Source organism: Microcaecilia unicolor, chromosome 3 (genome assembly GCF_901765095.1).
Source record: "Microcaecilia unicolor chromosome 3, aMicUni1.1, whole genome shotgun sequence".
Taxonomy (NCBI): Eukaryota; Metazoa; Chordata; class Amphibia; order Gymnophiona; family Siphonopidae; genus Microcaecilia; species Microcaecilia unicolor.
The window spans coordinates 322,956,885-322,981,992 of NC_044033.1; the positions used below are offsets into that span (position 1 = coordinate 322,956,885).

Below are 25,108 nucleotides of genomic sequence, written 5' to 3' on the forward strand. Positions count from 1 at the left end.
GCCCTTACCGCCACCCGTTGACCTAGCGGTAAGGGCTCATGTGTTATCCATGTGGTAACCGTACAGCTCAATTCAACGTGGGTGCGCTGCCAGTTACCATCAGGAATGCCCCCCCCCCATGGTAGAAAATTATTTTCAACCATGAGATTCATCGTGTGCCAAACTCAGAATTATCACCGGGCATAAGCGCTACCCCGGCAGTAGTTTCGAATGGGTGCGTGCTACCTGCGCATTAGCCCTCCTGCACCTTTGTAAAAGGGCCCCTAGGTTCAGCTTTGCCCATGACAACACCATCCATTGAGCTGGAGGCTGCCATGAATCATGAACCACCTGTTTGACGACAGCACATACAGAAGACTTGTAGAAGTGTGTCTGTACTGACGTGCAACTAGATGGGCAGACTGGCTAGACTCTAGCTTTAATTAAAAAGAGCCACCATGCAGAGGAAAGATAAACAATACAACATAATTTCCTTGGCTATAGCAGCTTAAATTATAAAGATAATTCAAGCACCTTGAACACTTATGGTCAAATTATTTGTATCCTGTATTTTCCATAAACATGCCACTATTATACAAACCTAATTGGAAAATAGCTGAGAACCATGTCCCCAGGTCCAAAGTTTCCTTCCTGACATTAAAAGTTTGCCAGCCTGCGGTACGCAGCTATCTGCTGAACTTTTGAAGATTTCTGCATTGCAAGGAATGATAGAGGAAGTTGGGCTGGGGTTGGAACAGGGTGGGTGAGGGGAGGGTTAAAAGATTCAGGGGAATGGAGACAGGAAACAATGATACGTTGTTAATTGTTATGTTTTATAAGCAGATGAATGCACTAAGCACGAAATAGGGGAGGGAGGGGTGGAAATAACAAAAAAAGAAATAACCCAAGGTGTGTGAGAATGTTGAAGGATTGAAGTTGTAAGTCAGAAAAATTTGTATGTACACTCTTCGGACTCTGTTACTGTTTTGCTCAATAAAAATGACTTAAACATGAAAGTTTGCTAGACACTCCATCCCTTTCCCTAACAAACCCTTAAAGTAAGTCATACAATTTGTATTTATTCTGTTTTCAGTGAGGTAAGGATATAAGATTGTAACTTTATTAGGTGTCTATAGGCAATCTCATTGCGTTACGAGGAGAAAGAGTCCGTGGTATGTTTGAAGAACACTTGCACATATGACCAAACGATATGTTATATGCAGACTCTGCAGGAATTAATTTCCTGGACCCACTGATCATTTCATAATAAAGTTTAATATGTAGAAAAGTAGTAATATTGTCCATTATTTATTTGGTGCATTGTCTTTAAATAAACCAGCACATTCAAACACATTTAAAATAAAAAAAAAAGAAAAAGCAGCACTTCCTTTTTAATACCAACAGCACTGGAACACATACCTTAGAGTGGCATGCAAAACCACACCTGCAGCCTTTAATATTATCATTATTATTATTATAAAAAATGGAATGGTAAACTGTTATTTCAAATATTAGCTTTATCATAACACTTAAGTGCAGATTGCTCTGCCCAAAACTGCTGTAAACCTCGACAAGTGTGCATTACAGGAGCATAAACACACGGTATGACAAATTCAGAATGTCGCACTTTGAACTTGTCCAGTTAACTTTACCCACCTCCCTCTACCCCAAGAAAGGTCATTCACAAAACAAAGTCACTAACAACCTAGTTGTTGAAAATCATTTTGTTTTTTGTAGGTAAGGGTGTCCATTTCCCATAAGTAGATTCTGCCACCGCAGATGGGCAAGTTGGCATGGTACGGAACAAGCAACATTACAAATCTTACAGTGAAAGTATAAATTCTTGGTTGTTGGTAAAACTGCCCTGATGTCAGAGTGGCACAGCCGGTAAAATCTTGCTCCCTGGGAATGCGAAGTGGTCGCGTTGGTCAAACAGAACTGAGCTTCACAAGCCCACGTACTGAGTCTTCGTGTAAAGAGTCCTGGCTGGCGAGGTTCAACATGTGCATTGTATGGCTGTGAGTGATAGGGCTGCCTGCCGGCAGCATACCAGGCGGTGAGGGGGCTTCCTCAGGTGTAAGAAACTGGTGACCTTCATACTCCTCTTTCAGTGGGATCATGTCTGTTAAAACAGTTTCCGCTGTAAGATTTGGCATGGACGATGGAGGTGTTGGTTGTCCATGAGCTAAGGTGGCACAAGGTGCACCGATAGTGGTTTTTCCTGGCAAAGGCGGTTCATCACCACCAATTATGCTGGGCTCAGTTTGTAGCAGTGGTGTGGCTGCAGCCTGCAAAACGAATTTGGTGCTCTGAATGCACTGATCTTGATCACACTGTAGAAACAGAGGAATTGCCAAAAACAACCAAAAAACAAAGCAAAACAAAACTCCAAACATGCAGGGCAACCACAGGTAGAAGAGAAACAAAAGAAAACAACAGAAGGATGAGGAGAAAATGGGTGTGAAGAAAAAGGAGAAAGTCATTATTAACATTTTATATCAGGACATTAGCCAAAAAAATTTCCATTTCATGCACAGTCAACTCAGCTAGATTCTTGGATTAATATTATAGGATTCTGAAAGCAAGGCCTAATATTTACACTGCTGAGAAAAGAGGTAAACATATATTACAGTACTGCTTCTATACATGCTCAGATCTAAGAATGTTATACAATAAAGCACTAAGTACATATTTGTTTCTGGAAGAAAATCATTCATAAATTACTACTGTACAGATGATTCATTTATTATCAATTATTTGAGAGCTCTGGAGAACTGAAATTTCTTATCCAGTTTACACTGGGGCATGTCAGATGCTTCTGAGCAACTTGTGGGGAACTGTCTTGGTCTGCATGGTTAGTCCTCTCATTCTTTTTTGAACTTAATTTAGGAGCAATGCAAGATCTAAAGGTACAACAGTTCCATCACTTGGCCTTGTACGCACCTATCTAGAGGGACAGGAATGCTATAAGGGACCTCTTTTTCAAAGGCGTGAGAGGCTCTATGTGCATGCAGTGCACACCAAAATGAGACTACCAGCAGGCTAACGTGTCCCCCTGGTGGTAATTTTGGATTTGGAACGTGCCCATAACGCAGAGCCAAATTTTTTAAAAATTTCCTACCACACACGGCGTTTCCTTTGTTAATCGGCAGTTGGCATGTGCCAACCAGTCACTGTGCATGTAGTGCGTGAGCCCTTACCGCTAGGTCAACGGGTGGCGGTAAGGTCTCAGGCTGAAAATGGATGCACGCTGGTTTCAATTTTAGTGCACATCCATTTTCTGGCCCCTTAAAAAAGGCCCTTTTTTCTACATGTGGTACAAAATTGTCCAGCGCCCCCCCAAAAGATGCACTCGCACTACCGAAGGCCACTTTTTACCGTGGCTTGGTAAAAGGACTCCCAAGCTACCTAACGTGTACATCAAGTATGAGCATAAGTTACATCAGTTTTTAAAGGGATAGTATGTACAGATTTCCTAGTTCATTATCCTCCAAATTCTATAAAAGTCGCTAAAAATTGTACGTGCAAATTTGGGTGCACAACCAATTTACACACAAAATTTAACTGAATAACAAGCCAATTAGCACCAATAATTGGCTTAACAAGAAGGTTATTTATTTATTAGGACTTATTTACTGCCTTTTTGAAGGAATTCACTCAAGGCGGTGTATTTTAAGAATAAATCAAACGAGCAATACACAATTACAGTAGTAAAAATATTCAAATAACTACAAAGTATACAATAGTGTACTACTTACAATGTCAACAATAATACGTAACAGGTCATTACCGCCCAAATTCTTTACCGCTAGGTCTATGGCTGGCGGTAAGGTCTCAGACCCAAAATGGACATGCGACAATTTTGATTTTGCCACACGTCCATTTTTGGCAAAAAATTTTAAAAGGCCTTTTTTTACAAATGATTCTGCATGCGCCCAAAACCTGTGCCTAGACTACTCCAGGCCATTTTTCAGCGCGCCTTTGTAAAAGGACCCCATAGATAGGTAAGAGAGTAAGAAGAGTAAGAAAGTAAGGTGACTAATTGAAAGAAAGTTGCACATGAGGTCAGAGAGATGGTTAAATATTATCTCAGATAGGGAAGGAGTGGATAAACCAAGTTATTGGTGCTAAGTAGATTTAATTAAAATTTATGCGTGTAAATTTAGGCATGGGTTCAAAAAGGGGGCGCAGCCTTGAGAGGGTCATGGGCCAAGCGGGAGGTTTCCCACAATTTATGGGCGCTGTTATAGAATAATGGGGATCCGTGCCTTATTTAAGCATGGGGATTTACACAAAGGTTAGGCACCTCTTTTACTTTTCTAAAATAGGGACTTTGTCATAGGTGCCCTGTTATGGATTTCCCCCAAAATTGGCAAGTGGTAACATCTGTACAAAAAATACACATTTTCAATTGTTGATAGGCTGCTTCTAAAATCCATTTAAATTTCATCTCCCATTAAGAGGCCTTTTTACTAAGCTGCATTAAGCAGTTAACACGGGTTTTACCATATGGTAGATGCCAGCACAGACCTGTACTATTAAACCAGCTAAGAGAGTTAAAAACCCACGCTAGCTGCTTAACATGGAAATGGGCAGTGTGTGGACATGACTGGAAGGTTGTAAAAATGTCATGACTACTGAAAGCGTGGCTTCGCTTCCACCATCTCAAGAGAAGGCATTTATTGCAGCCACACTATCAGCAGTCCAGTAGTGAGACTGCTGTCACAATAAGTTCCATAGCACCACTTCCTCCCATTGTCTGATCCACCTCTCAACACCATCCAGCCACTTCCCGATGCACTTCAAATCCCATCCAGCCACCCTTTTAACAGCCCCCACATATCCCCTCCCTCCTTGGTCATATCTACCCTCTTTTTAATTCTGGACATATCTACTCCACTTCTGTCCCCCCGCCTCCACCAACACATCTCCCCCCACCAAAGTGCCATATCCCAACCTATTCTCTCTCAAATCAAACCATGTTCTTCCACAGCCCATCCATCCCCCCCGGGGTCTTCAGTAGAACCCGGCAACTATGGTACCCCTCTGTTCTCATCTGGGACAGTGCTGGGATCCAAAATGGCTGTCATGATACCTCGTGGTAGTTTCACAGTACTACCAGTAGATGGCATCCTTCCATATAAGATTTTCTCCTTGTACAGAAAGATGGCCTCTAACAGTAATACCATGAGAATACTGCTAGAGGTCATAACGACCATTTTGGATCCTGGCACAGGCCCAGGTGGGAGCAGAGAGGTACCACTCCCATCTGGATTCCACTGAAGACCCCTGGATAGGTTCTGGAGTTTGGGGGTGAGGTGGAATTGGTTTTTTTTTTTGGGGGGGGGGAGGAAGGGTTAATGGCTAGGAAGGAAGTTTGAGGGTGGAAGCTGTGGGCTTTGGAGGGGAAGATTATTTTGGGAAGCAGGATTTGTCGAAAGGGAGGAGCAGAAACTGGCAGGGTACAGCATTTTAGGGGTGAGAGGTGATGCTGTGGTAGTGATTCTTGTTAAATTAACTTTTGGAGTGAGTCGACACTTCAATGCATGCAATGCCTGATAGCACAGGAGCACCCACAATATCTGGCACTGCTTGTAATACAGTGCCTGTTTGGTAAGTGTCTGCTCTGTTCAGTAAATGTAGGGCAGATGCTGGATACACCCCCTGCATTTACCACACAGGGTTAATGGCCTAGATTCTGTAAAAGGCGCCCAACTTTGGGTGCCGAAAAAAATAAGCACTAAGTGCGATTTGGGTGCAGTTTATGGAACGTGAAAGGATCTACAAACTGAAACCTGGTTTAAATCTTCATATCTGAAATAGGTGCGGATTTGCCATATTCTATAACACTGTACATAAATTCTAGCAACACCTCTGATCCACCCGTGCCCCTCCCATGGCCATACCACCTTTTCAGAGCCACATGGAAAATTTACTCACACATCTTTATAGAATCCCGAGTAGGAAGATACGTGCGTAAATTTTAATGGTTGCCAATTAGTGCAAATAATTGATTATTAGCACCCAATTATTGCCAATTAACTGCTCATTTGTCAACTTAATTGCACACGCAATTATGGAATATGCTGGATGTGTGCCAAACTTCAGCGCATAAGTTTGGGCGCCATATACAGAATCTGGGGACTACGTGCTAGGTTTTGCCCCCTAAACTGTACAGCTTAACACGTAACAGGAAAAACAATGCTTTAACAGTTCTGTAAGGTGCTCTAACTAACAGCTAACTTTAACAACTGCTATGCCCTCAGATATTCTTGAGCAACGGACTGGTCTCTCTTCTTTTCAATTTTATATGTTGAAATAGCCTGAGAATTATGTGTTTACAATGGGGCTCATCAAAGCATAAGAAAACCAAAAACCCAAGGGCACAGCTGGCTGTGGAAAACACAGCTGGAATTCTTTCTGTCTACAGACATTTTTTCCGGTTTGTCAACATTATGCAGAGGCCACACAGAGAGCACCAGCCTTCAACAGCTCTGCAGAACAGACTTGCAATACAAGTTAATTTTTTTCTCTGATATTTATTTAGTAGTGTAATCCTGACAGCACAGACGAACAACTTGTTAAATTCTTTCACACAGTGCTGAAACTCTGTCATCGTGCTGCCTTTTTAGTGAAACAGAAGACAATATGGATCGGACAGTGATGCAGTACACAATGAGATGTATAATACAGCTGATATGGTTTCCATACTAGGTTTTCCCTACACTGTCCCACACCAAATAAGACAATTTTGCAACTGTCGGAATGCAACAAATTAAAACTGTGGTGGTTCCAATCATTTCTAACTGCTTTGAATATTTAGCTCCTCATTTTAAGTTGTATTTACTGCCGTTAAGAGTATTACTGTAAATGAATCCTTATTGGTTCTCATTCGAGAATATCTTGGGACCTGCATTTGTGTCCTGGTCCTGGCAGCAACTTTTTAAAAAATATCCTTAATTGCTAAGTTAGAACACAAGAATAGCCAAACCGGGTCTGACCAATGGTCCATCTAGCCCAGTATCCTGTTTTCAACAGATGCCAATCCAGGTCACAAGTACCTGGCAGAAACCCATATGGTAAACAACATATAAATATTTAATTTACAACATTATATATAAAAATTATTTTGCTCATTGAAGAACTCCCAAATGAGGCTAGGAGGCATCAGACATTCAATCCACAGCAAACTATAGGGCTCCAATAGCACAAAGCTATTCCAGATCTGGAGCTTGAGACAACCATCAATCTTTTGGATCGGCAAGCCCTAATGACTTAATCTTAAAAACAATGGGAGAAATATACCAAAAAAAAACCAACTTCCAAAACAGTTGGATACTCTCTGGCGTCACTGTACTAGCGGTTTTGATTATTTTGGCAACTGCTTTGTAAATTACCCCGGAAGCAGGTCACGTTGACCAAAACACCTCTGAATTGTTTGTGGGTGTCAGGTCAGACGAACTCGTCTTCACAGCACTGTGGACTGTGTGTCCTTTTCAAGCTAAGTAGTCGCTTCTTAAGCATAGCCTATGTTCATATTATATTTCTCTCTGGCCTCTGTGAGAAGTAGTGTCATAAATGATAATGCACACATGGCATGAGCCATTCTGACTCCAGGAGACATGATACAATCTCTGATCTTTATCAAGTGAGTTCCCAAAGACCTGGAACAGTACAATGACTAATAACAGTTCAATAAATTGTAAATAGCCCACTTTTAATTCATGCGGGGTGGGCACAGTTCCTATGGAGCCAGTTCCTTGGCATAGAGGAAATTCACACTGAATAAAACTGATCTAATCAGACTAACTCAGTAGATTTTATTTTAATTTTTGGAGCTAGAGGAGATAATTTTATAAAACCTTTTCTGCATGGAAAGCACATTATACAAGTGAACACTGGCTCTTATAAAATTGTGGACAAAGGTTCACGTATAAAAAGTAGGTGTACCACAAGGCAGCATCTATATTTAAGTGATCTGCATGTGGGCCTTCCCAGAACTGTTCCAAGCTTAGCAGGAGTCCTCCAATTGCACTGGGGTGTGGCGCTTCAACAGACATGCCAAGTCACAAGCATTTGGCATGTGACATATGCAATCGGGCCTAGGGTTACCATATTTGCAGAGACAAAAAGAGGCCAGAAAAAAATTAAAATGGTTGCTACCTTTGCTAAAGAAATTTTTATTTGTAATTAGTAAACACACATCAAAGTAACTATACAGCAGTAGACATTCTACATTTCAAGAACTTCTGGATTTGAGTTTGACTGAGCCTAAGAGGCATATTTTCAAAGCACTTAGCCTTCCAAAGTTCCATAGAAAGCTATGGAACTTTGGAAGGCTAAGTGCTTTGAAAATATGCTTGTAAGCGTACTTATCATAAGAGCGCATATCTCTTTGTCTGGATTCTGTGATATGTATGAAGGTTTTTGCATGACATATGCTTAAAATTGTGTTGCACGAACAAAATTCCTTTGACGATTCAACCAGCAGGGGAGCAGACAGGTGATCAACAATGTCTTCTCTCTTTAGCACCCCCCATATGTCCAGACTGACTAATAAGACAGAGATTGTTTCTCTCATTATGTGGGTAGGTGTGTTGGTCATAGGCACACAAAAGAAAAAGAGGACATTTCCCTAAAAATTAAAAATCCTGTAGGACATATCTGAAGATGTCCAAAACATGGACATGTCCTCTTAAAAGAGAACATATGGTAACCCTAATTGGGCCCCTTCTCCATCTCACATACTTAAGGGGTCCAATCTCATTCATTGGCTTCCTCAATCTCCTCCCTGCTTTTTGCAGAGGCATCTTTCTCCCCTTCATGTCTCTCCCTCTCTGGATCCAGCATACGACTATCCCCCCCTCAGGTGAATCCAGTCACCTGCCCCCCACGGCAGTCTTTTATAACATGTTTTGGCAGTGACAGCGATAAATACACACTGCCCACGGCCTGCCCTGAATCCCTCTCTTTGACATGTCCGGCCCCCCGTGACTCAACTTCCTGTTAACACAGGGGCAGGATGCACCAGACAGGGGTTCCGGGCAGACCACATATAGCGTGTGTTTATCGCTGCCGCCACTAAAATAGGTTTTAAAAGACCATGGGGGGGGGGGGGGCGGGGGAGGAGAGGTGCTGGATTTACCACAAGGGGAAGGGAGGGGGTGGAATGGAATGAAGAGTAAGAAGTGCTGTACCAGTGTGAGATGGTTGGATGGAAGTAGGAGAGCAGAGGCACTGGATCCACCAGGAACGGTAGGAGATTTGCAGAATATGCAAGGGGGGGGGGCAACAGGGGACATATTGGACCCATGGAGGGGACAGGGAAAGAAAAGATACTGGACTACAAGGAGGGATTCCAGACTACAGGGTGGGAGCACTGGGGGGAGAGGAGATGCTGGCCTATGGGGAGTACTGGGGAGAAAGACATGCTGGACCCTGGGGGATGGAGGAATGAGAGGGGGAGATATGGACCAACAGAGGTAGCTAGACACGCAAGAGGAAAGGGGTGAGAATGCTACACTTGAATGAAAAGGTGGGAAAGCTGTATTTCGATAGAAGGGAAAGGAAAGGGGGAAATGCTGCACATGGATAGGAGGGAAGGAAGAGGGCAAAATGCTGCACGTGGATGGAAGAAAAGGGAGAGTTAGGGAGCAGAAAGGAAAGGATGCCAAGACCATGGTGGTGGGGGGAGAGAAGAAGGGATGCCAAGATAGTGGGGGAATTGCCAAGGTGGTGGTAGTGATGGGGGTGGGGGAGAGAGAGGAAGAGATGCCAGGGCATGCGGGGAAAGGAGGAGAGGTGCTGGACCTGCAAAGCAGACACAGAACAGGAGCAAGGAAAGAGAAAGGAGCACTTGCTCCACCTCTGGGAGGGGGGAAGTTAAGAGAGATGCTGGCTTGGGAGAGGGAAGACAGGAGGAACGGAAGAGAGGGAGAGGGAGAGATGCTGGCATGTGGGGGGGGGGGGCATAAGGGCACAGAAAAGTTATGTTGGATAGGGCAAGAATAAAGACACAAAGATTGGAGATGCTCAATATGGTGGGAAGAAGATAGGGCCAAGGAGGACACAGGGGTGATGCTGGATAGGATACACAGGCATGCAGAGAGAAGATGGATGGTGGAAATGGAGAGAAAATAAGTGCCAAATGGATAAGGAGACTCTGGCGAGATAGTTAAGAGAAGACAGAGGAAAACAGAAACAGAGACTAGGACCAGCACCATTAATAAAATAATGATCAGACGACAAAGGTAGAAATAAGAATTTTATTTTCTATTTATTTATTACAATAAGTCAGTTGTTGGAATGTGCTTCTGTCAGAACTGCTTTTAGACACAGCTGGGGCCTGTGAGAAAAACCTCACTAATTTGTCTTCAATCTCCAGCATTGCAGTGGTAGATGTCCAGCATTGGGATGGGCCACCCTTGGCGTTTCTGGCTTCAATATTGTATTTTTGATCGCTAGGGTCAGGCAGGTTCCCTGGAGTCCTCCAGAACCTGACTGTCCCTCACTATTGAAAATGTGATAGTGAAACAGCTCCCCCCACTGGAAGGACTGTAGGTGGAAGACTCCCGCTCAGCTTAGAGGGAATAGTGCTTCCCAGGAGTATAGTTTCAGCCGAGAATACATGTACCCTCTTACCCTTTCTTTGCATAAGGTAAAATTTGTGCTCTGCTGGGGACGGTTCTGAGATCCTATTTTTTTAAAGTTACATAAGCACCTTTAGGCATTTCATATTAATGTACATCCAACTGAGCTCCACATGAGTTCTTAGTGTTGTCCAGCTCTTGTTTTAAAGGAGCATTAAACAAACTAAAGTAGGAATATGCATTTTGCTTCTTTAAAGATACACATATGGGGAGTAATTTTATAACAGGGTATCGATAGCTCATAACTGAAAAGGTGACTATCAGGCTTATCTTCCTGACATAAACCGGGAGATGGCCGGCGATCTCGCAAAAGTGGCGAAATCGGTATAATCGAAAGCTGCTTTTTTGACACCATCGCCGCTTTCCCTGTCGCCGAGCTGGCGAAAGTTCAAGGGGGCGTGTCGGCGGCAAAGCGAAGGCGGGACATCGGCGGGCATGGGCATGGCTACCAGATGGCCGGCTTTTGCGGATAATGGGAAAAAAAGCAGCGTTAATCAGTATTTCGCTGCTTTTACTTGGTCCTTTTATTTTCACGACCAAGCCTCAAAAAGGTGCCCGAACTGACCAGATGACCACCGGAGGGAATGGGGGATGACCTCCCTGTACTCCCCCAGTGGTCACCAACCCCCTCCCACACTAAACAATAAAAATAAAAACCTTTTTTGCCAGCCTGTATGCCAGCCTCAAATGTCATACCCAGCTCCCTGACAGCAGTATGTAGGTCCCTGGAACAATTTATGTTGGTTGCAGTGGACTTCAGGCAGGTGGACCCAGGCCCTTCCCCCCCCCCACCTGTTACACTTGTGGTGGTAAGTGTTGAGCCCTCCAAACCCCCCCCCAAAACCCACTGTACCCATATGTAGGTGCCCCCCTTCACCCATATGGACTATGGTATTGGTGTAGAGTTGTGGGGAGTGGGTTTTGGGGGGGATTTGGGGGGGCTCAGCACCCAAGGTAAGGGAGCTATGCACCTGGGAGGTATTTGTATATTTGTTTTAAATTTTTAGAAGTGCCCCCTAGGGTGCCCGGTTGGTGTCCTGGCATGTCAAGGGGACCAGTGCACTACAAATGCTGGCTCCTCCCATGACCAAATGCCTTGGATGTCGCTGGGTTGGAAATTGCCGGCATTTTTTTCCATTATAGCTGAAAAACAAAACTGGCCATCTCAAACCCGGCAAACTCTGGCATTTGGCCGGGCTAAACCGTACTATCGACAAAAAAAATGGCCGGCCATCTTTTTCGATAATACGGTTACGGCCAGCAGTAGCGCCGCCGCCAAAATAGATCGCCGGCGACGTTCAATTATGCCCCTCCACTGCTTTGTCAAGGCAACACATGCATGTGGCTTTATAAAGCACACCAGAAATATCCACAGCAGTACTGAAATCCTGCTGTACCAATTTACATCTGCTTTGAAGGAGTTAATGTATTACTTAGATTGTGAGTCCACTAGGGACAGACCTAGTATCTGTAAAATGAAACTGTAAACCACTTAGGTCTAAGTTGGTATATAAATACTTGAATGAATGAATGAATGAATGTATGTGTATACTCTAGGGAGACAATTCTAGAAGTGGTGCCTATGTGCTCCGATGCCGTGCAGTGAAAACCTATTCTATAAGGGCATTTGGGCACCTCGATTCTGTTACAGAATACTAGTGTAACCCAGCGCTTCTTATACTTAGGTGACCAGAGTTTCACCAGCCAAAGACCTAGAGTAACCGAGGGTGCGGCAAGGGTACACGCACGTAACTTCCAGTATTTGCAAGTTACGTGTGTAACTGAGAGCCCAGCCCATGTCTACACATCATGCAATTACCGTACATTCTATCGGACTTACGCACTCTCTCATGGAACAGTGTTTGCGCGCAATAAGCACTAATTTCCTCTGCAACTACTCGCACAAGTGGACAGACGCTCATGAGCGCCTAGTTACAGATTTGACTTTCACACGAGTACTCATCTATTTGATACCATGTGCATACACATTGCAATTCCACCTCTGCTCAAACTACACTCACAGAAATGCCTTCTTACTGTGCATTTACATGCACATGTCTGGCTGCACAGTAAGAGCCAACTTCCGTGTGTAAATGCCTCAGAATTTGGAAACCCTATAGCATTTTTTATGTTATTTTTAAGAGACGGTTATTTAGGCAGGAGATAGCAGACTTTGAGGCATATTTTCAAATCACTTTGGGAGGCTAAGTTCCATAGGTTTCTATGGAACTTTGGGAGGCTAAGTGCTTTGAAAATATGCCTCATAATGAACAGCAAAACCCATGGGTTGTAAAGTGAAACCTAGATTTTGAATCATGTCTTGCTCCACTGCCAATGAGAAGGGAGAATGGATAATAACAAACTACAGAAGTTCGTCAGATTTGTGGCTTTAGGGATCCACTAGCGAGCCACAGGAGGCAGTTCTATCACACCTGACAACTCAAATATGAAAACCATGAAGTACACATCGCACACTTCAGTCACTGCTCCTGCATTTTCCAGTAAACCTCCATGAAGGGTTAAGAGGTATGTTTTAGATACCATAAGAATGCACAACACTTATACATCAACCTTAAAAACCTTTCATCCATCTCCCACCCAACGTACAAAAATAAACTTAAGACAATTTCGGTATTAAAGAATTTTTTTTTATAAAGTCATCTTTTTATATCTTATTCTTCATGGAAAAATAATTGCATTACACCGCATAAAAACAAAGGTCATACAAAATTATTATTTTATTCTGGAGAACACTGTACGTAATTTTGTATGTTATGGTAGCTAAATCAAAGAAGCTTATTTTTTTATTAAAAAATATAACATTATTTACATGGCACAGAGGATAGATACCAAAACATATGTTCTGTAGAAAAAATACTTCAACAGTTTTTGACTCGGTGGTAATGCTATGATATTTATTTAGCTAGAACTTAAAAAAAAATAAATTCAATGCCCAAAAGGAAAGCCAGACCTTCTCTTGTTGCTCTGCTGTGCTGCTTGTGGAGTCAGAGATTTTAATTTGGCTACATCAAGTTGTGACACACTAAACAGAGAAGGCAGGTGAAGGTCCAGGTTTTGGAAAATAAAAAACTTCCCCTAAGCTAAAACCCCTTACAAATGCTCACTTAAGGAAAACTTCTGAACCAGAGGACACATTTGCCAGCAGGACGCCCAAGCCCAGAACCTGACAGGTGGGAACTCTGCGAGAAATCCTATCCCTAAGTGGTGCATTGTAAATGGCACATTCTCCAAATCGCATCTGTACAGGAATGCGTATTGCTCCTATGAATCCTGTGGTGAAGTAATATATTACTATGCAACCATAAAACATTGGCATTTTTACTATGAAACCCCATTGCATTATTACAATGTTACTGCTGTCATGGGTAACGTTATTGAACACAATAATATTGGTTAGTTAGTTAGTACATATGTAGGTATACAGGAACAAGTAGCAGAGATTCACTCATAGGCATCCAGATGAACAACACTACGGGATGGCTCCTACCATATTGCTCTGAGACTGGGTTGCCCCATACATTGTGATTCCATTAGAAGGTGCTGCTGGCTGCGGTGTGTCTGCTTGTACAAGTCCTCTTCTGTCAATCAGACTAAAGAATAACACAGAGGAGAAATCATAATTAAAAATCTGCGTAGTTCTAGCATCCCCATTCAAGAAAACATAAATAAATAAATATCATTGGGCCAATATTCAGCAGGAGTTATGCGTTGACCAGTGGGGTGGTGTGAATGTCCTTATCCATACACTTTCAAAAATTATACAGATAATACTGGGCTGTTTAAATCATTAAGGCTCCTGGTCCAGGAGGCACCCCAGCCAGTCTAGCTTTTAGGATATCTACAATGAATATTTATGAGAGAGAGAAAGATCTGCATGTACTGCCTCCACTGCATGCAAATCTCTCTCGTGAATATTAATTGTGGATATCCCAAAAACCTGACTGGCTGGGGTGCCTCCAGGACCAGGTTTGGGAATCATGTATTAAGGGGTCTTTTTACAAAGCTGCAGTAGAAATTGGCCTTAACATGGAGGACTAGCCTAGTGGTTAGTGCAGTGGACTTTGATCCTGGGGAACTGAGTTCGATTCCCACTGCAGCTCCTTGTGACTCTGGGCAAGTCACTTAACCCTCCATTGCCCCTGGCACAAGTAAGTACCTGAATATACTATGTAAAGCACTTTGAATGCAGTTGCAAAAACCACAAAAAGGCGGTATATCAAGTCCCATTTCCCTTCCCTTAATATGCCCTTATGCAGGTCTTTTCCGCACACTAAGACCATTTCTACTGTAGCTGGAAAATGGTCAATTTTTCATTTTCCAACTTAATGGCAATGACCTAATGTTGCCATTAGTGTGCGGTCGTTAACTAAAATTAGCATGTTAAGCCTTACCGCCACCTATCTGTAGGCAGTAAGGGCTCACGTGCTAACCCTGTGCTGATCAGCCTGCAGCAATGTCGATGTGCTGATTGGTGCAGAAATGCTGGTGCTCTGCCCCCCCAGACACACCCTTTCAGTCAAAAAATAAAAAATATTTTTAGTGCATGGATAGCCTGCACACATTTGAAACTTACCGCGGGATGCCTCAGCGCACCCTGCATAAGCCCTTTTAAGCTGCGGTAAGCATGCGTCAATGCTTATCGCAGCTTAGTAAAAGAACCCTTAAATCACCAGATAATATCTATACAATTAAGGCAGATTAAGGGAATGGTGGCGATATTCAGCTGCTAATCAGGTTATCCATTCAATTTAGGTCTGCCAATATTGCAGGCCTAAACTAAATAGGCAGTGCTAACACAATTACTGCTCATGTGTATATTCAATACTGCTAGTGAGTGCTGAATACATGAATTAGGTGCCTGGATCAGTACTTTACTTAACGCAGTCAGTGAGCCAGCTAAATATCAGCCCAAATGATTACTTTGAACATACAAATATATTAATATCACTAAAATCAGATGTGCAATATATTTCAAAGGACACTGGTATCAGTGTGTCTACATCTGACTAATAATTGAACTCCCCACCCCAAAGAAAGGGGGTTTCAGATATGCCAAGTCAAATGCAAAAGTGCACTAATCTCATGCATTGCCTCCCTGCCCTCCACAGGCAATCTAGGGATAGGATTTGATATACCACCTTTCTGTGGTTACAGTCAAAGTGGTTTACATATTAAATACAGGGGCAATGAAGGGTTAAGTGACTTGCACAGAGTCACAAGGAGCTACAGTGGGAATCAAACCCAGTTCCCCTGGTTGTCAGGCTGTTGCACTATCTACTAGGCTACTCTTCCAGTCCTACTTGCATAACTGACTTTAAGCAATAACATAGGCATGAAAGAATATGCATATATGTCATGCTAGAAATGTTAACACTTTCTACAAGTACATGCATAAACTTAGGAATTTTATAAGCTACATGCATGTGGACTCCTCTACCCCTGTGCACCCCCTCCCCCACCCAGTAAAAATATATATCATGAAACTTATGCAGATACTTTCATGCTAGTCAGTAATTTTCAAGAGGCCACTTATGCATATACATGACCAAAATACTGGTATTTACATGCGTTCTTACTAACTAAAATTAGTGGGCTCCTTATAAAATGACCACCCCCCTACCTGTCTTAAAACCTGAGCTGGTAAAAAGCTCCATATCTGTGCAACTTACCTTGGAGCAAGGGGTCCACATAGTGCAGTACAACAGTTAGTAAGGATGTTACCATAGCTGTATGGATTGTAGTTACCTCTTTTACTTGACCAAGATCCTTTAATCTGAAAAATAAGAATTTTAGATTGGGTACCTTAACACATAGGAACCTTCATAGCAATGAAATCTGATGAGCAGGCAAGCACTGTTAATTCTGGGAGAGAAATTTAAATTTAAAAAAATATATGTTTCAATCTTTTTTTTTATTGATGGTAAAAAGTACAACAGTAACATTTGTCAATTGGCTGCATCAAAAAGCCAGTGTCATAGGCATTTTTTTAAACCAAACAGAAAATGACATCATCCATTAATCACAAATTTGTATTTTTCCCCCCAACACCATCCCAACCCCCCATCCCCCTCCCTCCCTCACCTAAACCACAAAGAACAAACCCCTGCCTATTACCCCCCACTCCCCACCTTCTGCCCTCCCTTCCTGTGCTGTGTCATACATTAAGAGTTTAGAATTCTGCTTCTTGCCACTGCCGTCAAGGAATCCCAAAATGGGGACCAAGTACAACAAAACTCATCACCTTTAGACAATGCTAAATCGCCCACATCTCTACATTCCAACGAACAGAGAAAAATCATCCTTGAACGCCACTGGGAAAGAACTGGGCAGTCAGAGGCTATATGGCTACAATCCCTTTGCAATATCTTTTCTAAGACAATTGACTAACTGGCCATCAGTCTTCTAGGACAGTGTTTCCCAAGTCCAGTCCTGGAGTACCCCCTCCCCCCTTGCCAGTCAGGTTTTCAGGATATCCATAATCAATATGCATGAACTTGATTTGCATACACTGCCTCCATTATATGCAAATCTCTTTCATGCATATTCACTGTGGATATCCTGAAAACCTGACTGGCAAGGGATGCTCCAGGACTGGACTTGGGAAACACTGTTCTAGGGTGTTAAGCTTCTCTCCTCCCCCCACTTTTTTTTTAAATAAGGAAACATCCTGTGTTAAGCCTTCCATCACACCAGTCAGAATAACATGCTTTGCCTCATTCCCTATTTTTCCTGTCCCCATTTGCATTCAGAAAAGACAGTAACATGAGACTGTGTGGTTGTGGGAAGTGGAAGGGATGAGATGGGCTGGGCTGCTTGGGTTGGGTGTATTTGTAGAGTTCTTATATTACCTTTCCCATGGTGCCTATAGTTTGTAAAGATATGCAGAGGGGGTTGATGCATTTATCAATGTTTTATTTGTGAGACTGCAAACTGCAATGAATGGCCCTAGATGCTGGAGTGAGTAGCATATAAATAATGGCAGGAAAATGCCAACTGGCCCATCCAGTCTGCTCAGTTATTCTAGTCTAACTTGCTAAGGATATATCCCTAGCTGACAGCCACAGAAGCTTGACCTCTTGTAGGGTTGCAAGTCAGATTTTATCTTCTCTGGTCTTTCACCATTCCATTTTCCACACCTAATCCAACATCCAGCAGCCACACCACTCCTGATCTCACCTCCAAGCCCTGTAACAATCTAAACAGATACCAAATCCAATGAAGCTACTGCCCCACCTAATAGTACCTGGCCATCACTGACTGAGGGGGGAAAGTTATCAAGGTGTGGTAAAAGTCAGGGTTTCCCCACTCCTTAATTTATTGAGAAAGTCAACAAATGGTGAACGCTGCTTGCATTCAACCTTTAAGCAGCAATATTCTAACATCCCAAAAATATCGTGCTACAAAGCTGGGCACATCTTAAAGAGGCTGGATAAAGAGTCAGTGAGATTCCTGATGCCTGCCCAATGAAGCCCTCACTGCAGGCCCTTTCCAATACAGGTCTTCCTCACCTGACAGCCCCAGCCCAGTCCCCCCCTCTACTGAAAAGACCCCCTGACCTGGAAGTTCCCCTACCAACCAGAAAACCCCTCCACTGAAAGATTCCCTGACACGGAAGCCCCTCCATTCAAAGGGTGCCCTCAGTCAGGAGGCCCTCCCCCCCTAAGCCAGCTGAGGTTCCCCAGGCCTACCTGGTCCCTAGTGGGGTCAGGCAGAAGCAATCTTGAGTCATTTCTGTGCTTGCTGGCACTGGGTTCTCAATGGTGCTGGAGACCCCTAGCGGTAGTCTTGTGGTACTACTGTTAGGGGTCAGGTCTCTGTATAAGGGCCTTTGGTGACTAGCTGACCTCACTAAGAACCAGGGATCTTCAAGGGAGGCCTGGGCTTGGAGCTTCAGCTGACTGGGGGGGCCTCTTGAGTGGGATGCCCTTTGAAAAGGGGCAGGGGTGCTTCCGTGTTGGGGTGTTTTCACTGGAGTGGGGCCTTCCAGGTCAGGGGCTTACCGTTGGGGAGCCTTGATTTGGAGAAGCATCAGGGGAGGGGCTCAGATATAGGGGTTACCTCCAAGTTGGAGGAGCTGTGATTGGGGAGGTGCCTGACTTTGTGGCCCCTTTAAGATGTGTCCCAGAGGCATCGGGACTTCCTGGTACAGTAAAATTACTCCAGCTTTTTTTTTGCTGGGGTTATTTTTCCAACTATAATGCAGCTTCTGTGTTCATTGCAAGCTGCATTATAGAAATTACATAGTAAAGAAGTGTTTTGCTGGTATGGAAAATAACTCAGCTGCTGTTCAAAGTTGTCAACAGATTCAAATGAATTTGATCAAAGAAAATATTTTCCTACAAAACAGGATTGAAATTTTAGAAAACGATCAAATATTTTGAGACTGATAAATTTTCCTAAGCAGCCTGCCATTTCACCACTGATAACTACTACTACTACTACTACTATTTAGCATTTCTATAGCGCTACAAGGCATACGCAGCGCTGCACAAACATAGAAGAAAGACAGTCCCTGCTCAAAGAGCTTACAATCTAATAGACAAAAAATAAATAAAGTAAGCAAATCAAATCAATTAATGTGAACGGGAAAAAGAGAGGAGGGTAGGTGGAGGCGAGTGGTTACAAGTGGTTACGAGTCAAAAGCAATGTTAATGAGGTGGGCTTTCAGTCTAGATTTAAAGGTGGCCAAGGATGGGGCAAGACGTAGGGGCTCAGGAAGTTTATTCCAGGCGTAGGGTGCAGCGAGACAGAAGGCGCGAAGTCTGGAGTTGGCAGTAGTGGATAAGGGAACAGATAAGAAGGATTTATCCATGGAGCGGAGTGCACGGGAAGGGGTGTAGGGAAGGACGAGTGTGGAGAGATACTGGGGAGCAGCAGAGTGAGTACATTTATAGGTTAGTAGAAGAAGTTTGAACAGGATGCGAAAACGGATAGGGAGCCAGTGAAGGGTCTTGAGGAGAGGGGTAGTATGAGTAGAGCGACCCTGGCGGAAGATGAGACGGGCAGCAGAGTTTTGAACCGACTGGAGAGGGGAGAGGTGACTAAGTGGGAGGCCAGCAAGAAGCAGATTGCAGTAGTCTAAACGAGAGGTGACAAGGGTATGGATGAGGGTTTTGGTAGAGTGCTCGGAAAGAAAGGGGCGGATTTTACGGATGTTGTAAAGAAAGAAACGACAGGTCTTGGCAATCTGCTGGATATGAGCAGAAAAGGAGAGAGAAGAGTCAAAGATGACCCCAAGGTTTCGAGCTGAGGAGACAGGGAGAATGAGAGAGCCATCAACAAAAATAGAAAACGGGGGGTTTGGGGGGGGAAAATGAGAAGCTCGGTTTTGGTCATATTTAATTTCAGGTGGCGTTGAGACATCCAGACAGCAATGTCAGACAAGCACGCTGAAACTTTGGTTTGGATGCAAGGTGAGATATCAGGGGTAGAAAGATAGATTTGGGAGTCATCAGCATAGAGATGGTAGGAAAAGCCATGGGATGAGATTAATGAACCAAGGGAAGAAGTGTAGATAGAAAAGAGGAGGGGACCAAGAACAGAACCCTGAGGTACGCCGACAGGCAGAGGGATAGAAGTAGAAGAGGATCCACCAGAGTGAACACTAAAGGTGAGGAGGGAGAGGTAGGAAGAGAACCAGGAAAGGACAGAGCCCTGGAATCCAAGTGAGGACAGGGTATCGAGAAGTATGCTGTGATCGACAGTGTCAAAAGCAGCGGAAAGATCAAGAAGAATGAGGATGGAATATTGACCTCTGGATTTAGCCAGTAATAGGTCATTGGAGACTTTAGTAAGCGCAGTTTCGGTTGAGTGGAGAGGGCGAAAACCAGATTGTAGTGGGTCAAGAATAGCATGTGAGGAGAGAAAATCAAGGCAGCGGTGGTGAACAGCACGCTCAAGTAATTTGAGAGAAAAGGAAGGAGGGAGATGGGTCGGTAATTAGAGGGACAAGTAGGGTCGAGTGAAGGCTTCTTAAGGAGAGGTGTGACCACAGCATGTTTAAAGGCAGCAGGGACAGTCGCAGTGGAAAGTGAGAGGTTGAGAATGTGACAGATAAAAGGAATAAGAGCAGGCGAGATGGCATTAAGAAGGTGGGTGGGAATGGGATCAGAGGAACAGGTGGTACATTTTGAGGAAGAAAGGAGAAGTGTAGTTTCCTCAATAGTAACTTCAGGAAAGGAGGAAAGGGAATGAGCGGAAGGAGAGAGAGGGGAACGGACTAGTGGAGGGAGAGGTGGTGAGGTAGAGAAAGCAAGGTTTATCTTTTGAACCTTGTTGTGAAAGAATTCAGCAAGGGTCTGAGGAGAGAGTTCAATGTGGTGAAGAGAAGTCGAGGATTAGAGCCAAGAGAGTTGGTCAGTTGGATATAATAATCCTGTTTGGCACGTAAAAGAGCAGATTGGAAGGAGGTCAGCATGAACTTAAAGTGTAAGAAATCAGCAAGGGCCCGAGATTTCCGCCAGAGGCGTTCGGCGGAGCGGGTACAGGAACGTAGGTAGCGGATATTAGAAGTCAGCCAAGGTTAAGGTTTTGTACACCTTACAGGGCGGGTCATCAAAGGTGCAAGAGTGTCTAAGGCAGAGGATAGAGTATTGTTGTAAGAAGAAACAGCCTCGTTGACAGACGTGGATGGTGCCACAGTAACCTTTAAACAGTATCTAACTGAGAATTTAAAGATTCTAACTGAGAATTTAAAGATTCCAGAAAAATCCCATCCTCCAATATCCAAGATATACTACATAGAACCTTATCGAAAAAAAGAACTGTTACAAAAGGATAAAGAGGCTCTTCCAGTACAGACTTTAGATTTGAATTTGGATTTGACTCAAATAATAGAAGGAGAGAATGTGGGTTTAACAACTGCTACCCTTAAAGTATTTTTCATACTACAGCCGGATAGAGACTGGATACTTAAACAATACTTTCTTAATAAAAATCAAGATTTCCTAGGTTGCCAAATTAGAGTGTATCCAGATGTCTCAAGGGCGACCCAGAGAAAAAGACAGGAATTTCTTAAATTAAGGCTGAAGGTATTACAGCTTGGTGCACTTTTTTGGCTGAATTTCCCATGCAAGTGCGTAAAAAAATTGAATTCAATAAAGTATGTGTTTTTTTGAGGCAAAGCAATTAAATACCTTTATAGAGGCTAAGTTGCGAGATTCCTCGTTACCACTTCCAATAACTGTGACAACTTCAACCCCATGATTGATTTAGGATTCCCGATTGCTCTCACCAGCCACTTTGTTCTTAATTAGAAATTGTATTTCTGATTTATTAATTTCTTTTTCCTCAAATTAGTAGGGGCTCCCACCGTATTGTGGACTAAAGATGATAATTTAGTTTATAGTATTTGCCTGTATTGTTTTTCATTTATAATTGTAAAAGGAACTATTATAAACATCTTTTCTGTATTCAAGATATATGCTTGATGTAAAAATTAAAGCTTCAATAAATAAATAAAAAAGTGTTTTGCATGCATTTGCATCTCATTACTATGTATCCTGTGGAAACCTAAAAAATCCTGTGCTATGGCCAAGAAACATGTTAGAGTCCTTTTTTTGCCAATTGCCATAATGCAGTTTGATAACAAACCCCCCTCCCCCAAGTTGGTTTCTGGGGAGTTGTAGTGTGCTAGTATCAGTTCAGCTCCCTTATGACAGAAAGGCAGTACATCAAGTGCATGACCCTTACCTTACCTGCTGGGTCACCAGATTTGCTCAACCTTTCAACCCTATTCCTACCATGTGCTTCTTATTTGTCTCAAAGATATCCAGACTCTATTACAATAAGCAGCAGACATAGAGAACCTAGGAGAAGATACACTTTCATATGTATCCTTCTACACTTTCTCACACAGCCCCATAACTTACATCTTCATTTGTGGTTTGATTGGAGCTTATCAAGTATGTATGAAAACCTGAGAGTCCCACAATGGACCAAACAGCAAAAAAACACACCACAGCTTCCAGCACGGTGATTCGGAAGTCAAGGAAAGAACAACATGGAAAAACACAGCAGCTCCTAAGGCAATAATTTCCAGATGGTAAAACTTAAAAAGGTTTGAAATTGACTTCTATCATAAACCAAAAATTACCATGATGACTTATTTATTAACCAAATTTATTGTAAACCCCCTGGTGGCGGAGCACGGTATTACACGATAAGTAAAATGTTAATATTTGTCACTGCAGTTTCTTCAAATTAACACCACCAAACCAGGGAATTTAGCATTAAAATGTATTTTATTTTACTATTAACTATTAAGTATCATATAGTTATCAATTTAATTTCAAAACTATCAGATGACAAATCAACACATATGTGTTAATTACAGAGCAACAAGACCAAGCAGCTTTTCCTCCAGAACATCAAGAGCAATTTCCGATAAGTATAAATATTAGTCACATAAATCAGTTGTTTAAAATCATTTAAGCAAGTTCATTTTTTCAAAATGCTAAATTCTTTAAAGGTTCTTTTTCTTATCTTTCAGATTTTATACCCGGACACCTCCAAAGAACTCAACAGGTAAGTTATCCCCTACTCTCCTTTTCTCTTTTAGTTCCATCTTTCAGGTTACTATTTTGCCTTGTGTGCACACTTTTAAAAATTTCAGTCACTTAGCTGTACTTTTTCTTCCTAGGGCTCTTTAGAACCATGGGTGCTTTGCCTTCAAAGGTCAAACTCTAGTGACAACTCTCTCAATGTATCACCAGGTAAACCTGTTGTTACTCTAGCTTTAACAAAATGAAAGAATACCCTCTCTTCCTACATCTGTATATAACCCCCTTCTGCTCCAGTGTTACTGTTTTCTGACTAGCCCCTCCCCCCCCAAAGATAATCATTCTTTACTCCTGACTAGCCCAACCCTCAAATATTGGACCACTTTCTAGGCACTCAAAATAATGCATCTCACTCACTCTCTCAATTCCAGCTTCAAAACTTTCAATCAATGTGTTTTTTACCTCTGGAACAACACTTCAATAAGTCAATTTAAAATAAACTCGCCCCCCTTCAACAGATAGGGCCGGCAGTCATAAGCACCGAAGACTGCTACCGCTCCCCATGTGCACATGCAAACACAGACGTCCTGGGCCATACAAGAATTGGCTCCAAAAATCTTCAGAAGGCTCTCCCGTGAACAGTCCCACTAATGTTCTGCCTCCAGAACCAGGCAGTATAGGCCTCATAAGAACATATGGTCCATCTAGCTCAGAATCCTGTTTTCCAAACAGTGGCGAAGCCAGGTCACAAGTACCTGGCAGAAACCCAAATCGTGGCAACACTCCACACTACAAATCCCAGGGCAAGCAGTTGCTTCCCAAATCTGTCTCAATAGCAGACTATGGACTTTTCCTCCAGGAATTTGTCCAAACCTTTTAAAACCCAGATACGCTAACCGCTGTTACCACATCCTCCGGCACCTGGATTCATTTTCCTCCTTTTTTTAAGAAAAAAAATGCGTGACCCACACAACCCATGATGTCACATACGCATACGGACAACAGGCAAGAAATGCACTGGAACCGCTGCAACTGCACCGCAGCCCCAATGTTCTCTTCTGTCAGGCAACCTCCTTTCTCCTCCCTGTTGCTCAAGCAAACAATCACGGCAATTCTCAACCGCGACAGCAGCTTCTCCTGCCCAATCCTGCCTCAGATGTGGGCCATGAAAAATGCCAGCCCCAACGCTGCACAACCCTGATTCTGCTACGCTTCCTGCAACCGCTCTGCAGCAGAATCAGATAATTAAACAATTTTTAACCCTTCAGGGTTACATTATGATTAATTTTTTTCTTTAGCTGTACCCATTCCCCTTCCAAAGTCTCTTTTATATATGGTGCACCATGACTTCCTGTCCTGAGAATAAATGCACATCTTCCTCCATATTGGCAGCAGGAGTCTGGTAGATGTGCATTGTGTTGTCACCCTTGAGAAGAAAATTATCGCATCTCTGATTCCATGGTCATAAAGGTAATCAATAGAAATAAAACAAAATAAAACATGGAAAAGAAAATAAGATGATACCTTCTTCGAAAGCTAATCAAGAAATGTATTAAGTTATGTCCAATAAAAAAGGTATCATCTTATTTTCTTTTCCATGTTTTATTTCTACTGATTACCTTTAAAAGTGGACTAAAACGGCTACCACACCTCTCTACTCATGGTCATAAAGACACTATCAAAACAATGCAATAAACAAAATACTGCACTCTTAGGTGATAATTCTATAAGGAGATGCCTAGATTTAGGTGGCAAGAATGCACATAAATATAGGTATTCAAGTCATATATGCATGTATGTTGACACATATGCACATCAATGACTATTTTCTGGCTATCCGCTGTTCTGCAAGTACATGCCAATTTGATGACGCACACTTTGCAGGTGGGCGTTCACATGGGTGGAGTTTGGGCATAGCATGGTTCAGGAGCACATTTATATATATACAGTGTGTTTTTT

General features: G+C 42.8%; 1 protein-coding gene across 2 annotated transcripts in view; it reads right to left on the reverse strand.

Moving 5' to 3' along the window:
- Positions 1 to 1,502: 1,502 nt before the first annotated feature.
- Positions 1,503 to 25,108, reverse strand: part of ZDHHC14 (zinc finger DHHC-type containing 14) — a 406,180-nt gene continuing 382,574 nt past the window's right edge. For both annotated transcript variants that reach the window (XM_030198384.1, XM_030198383.1), the window contains 4 exons: positions 22,520 to 22,622; positions 16,319 to 16,422; positions 14,137 to 14,239; positions 1,503 to 2,312 (listed from right to left, as the gene is read on the reverse strand). In XM_030198384.1, the coding sequence (XP_030054244.1) occupies positions 1,908 to 2,312; positions 14,137 to 14,239; positions 16,319 to 16,422; positions 22,520 to 22,622 (715 nt within the window). In that variant the 3' untranslated portion in view covers positions 1,503 to 1,907. The remainder of the gene's footprint in view (positions 2,313 to 14,136; positions 14,240 to 16,318; positions 16,423 to 22,519; positions 22,623 to 25,108) is intronic.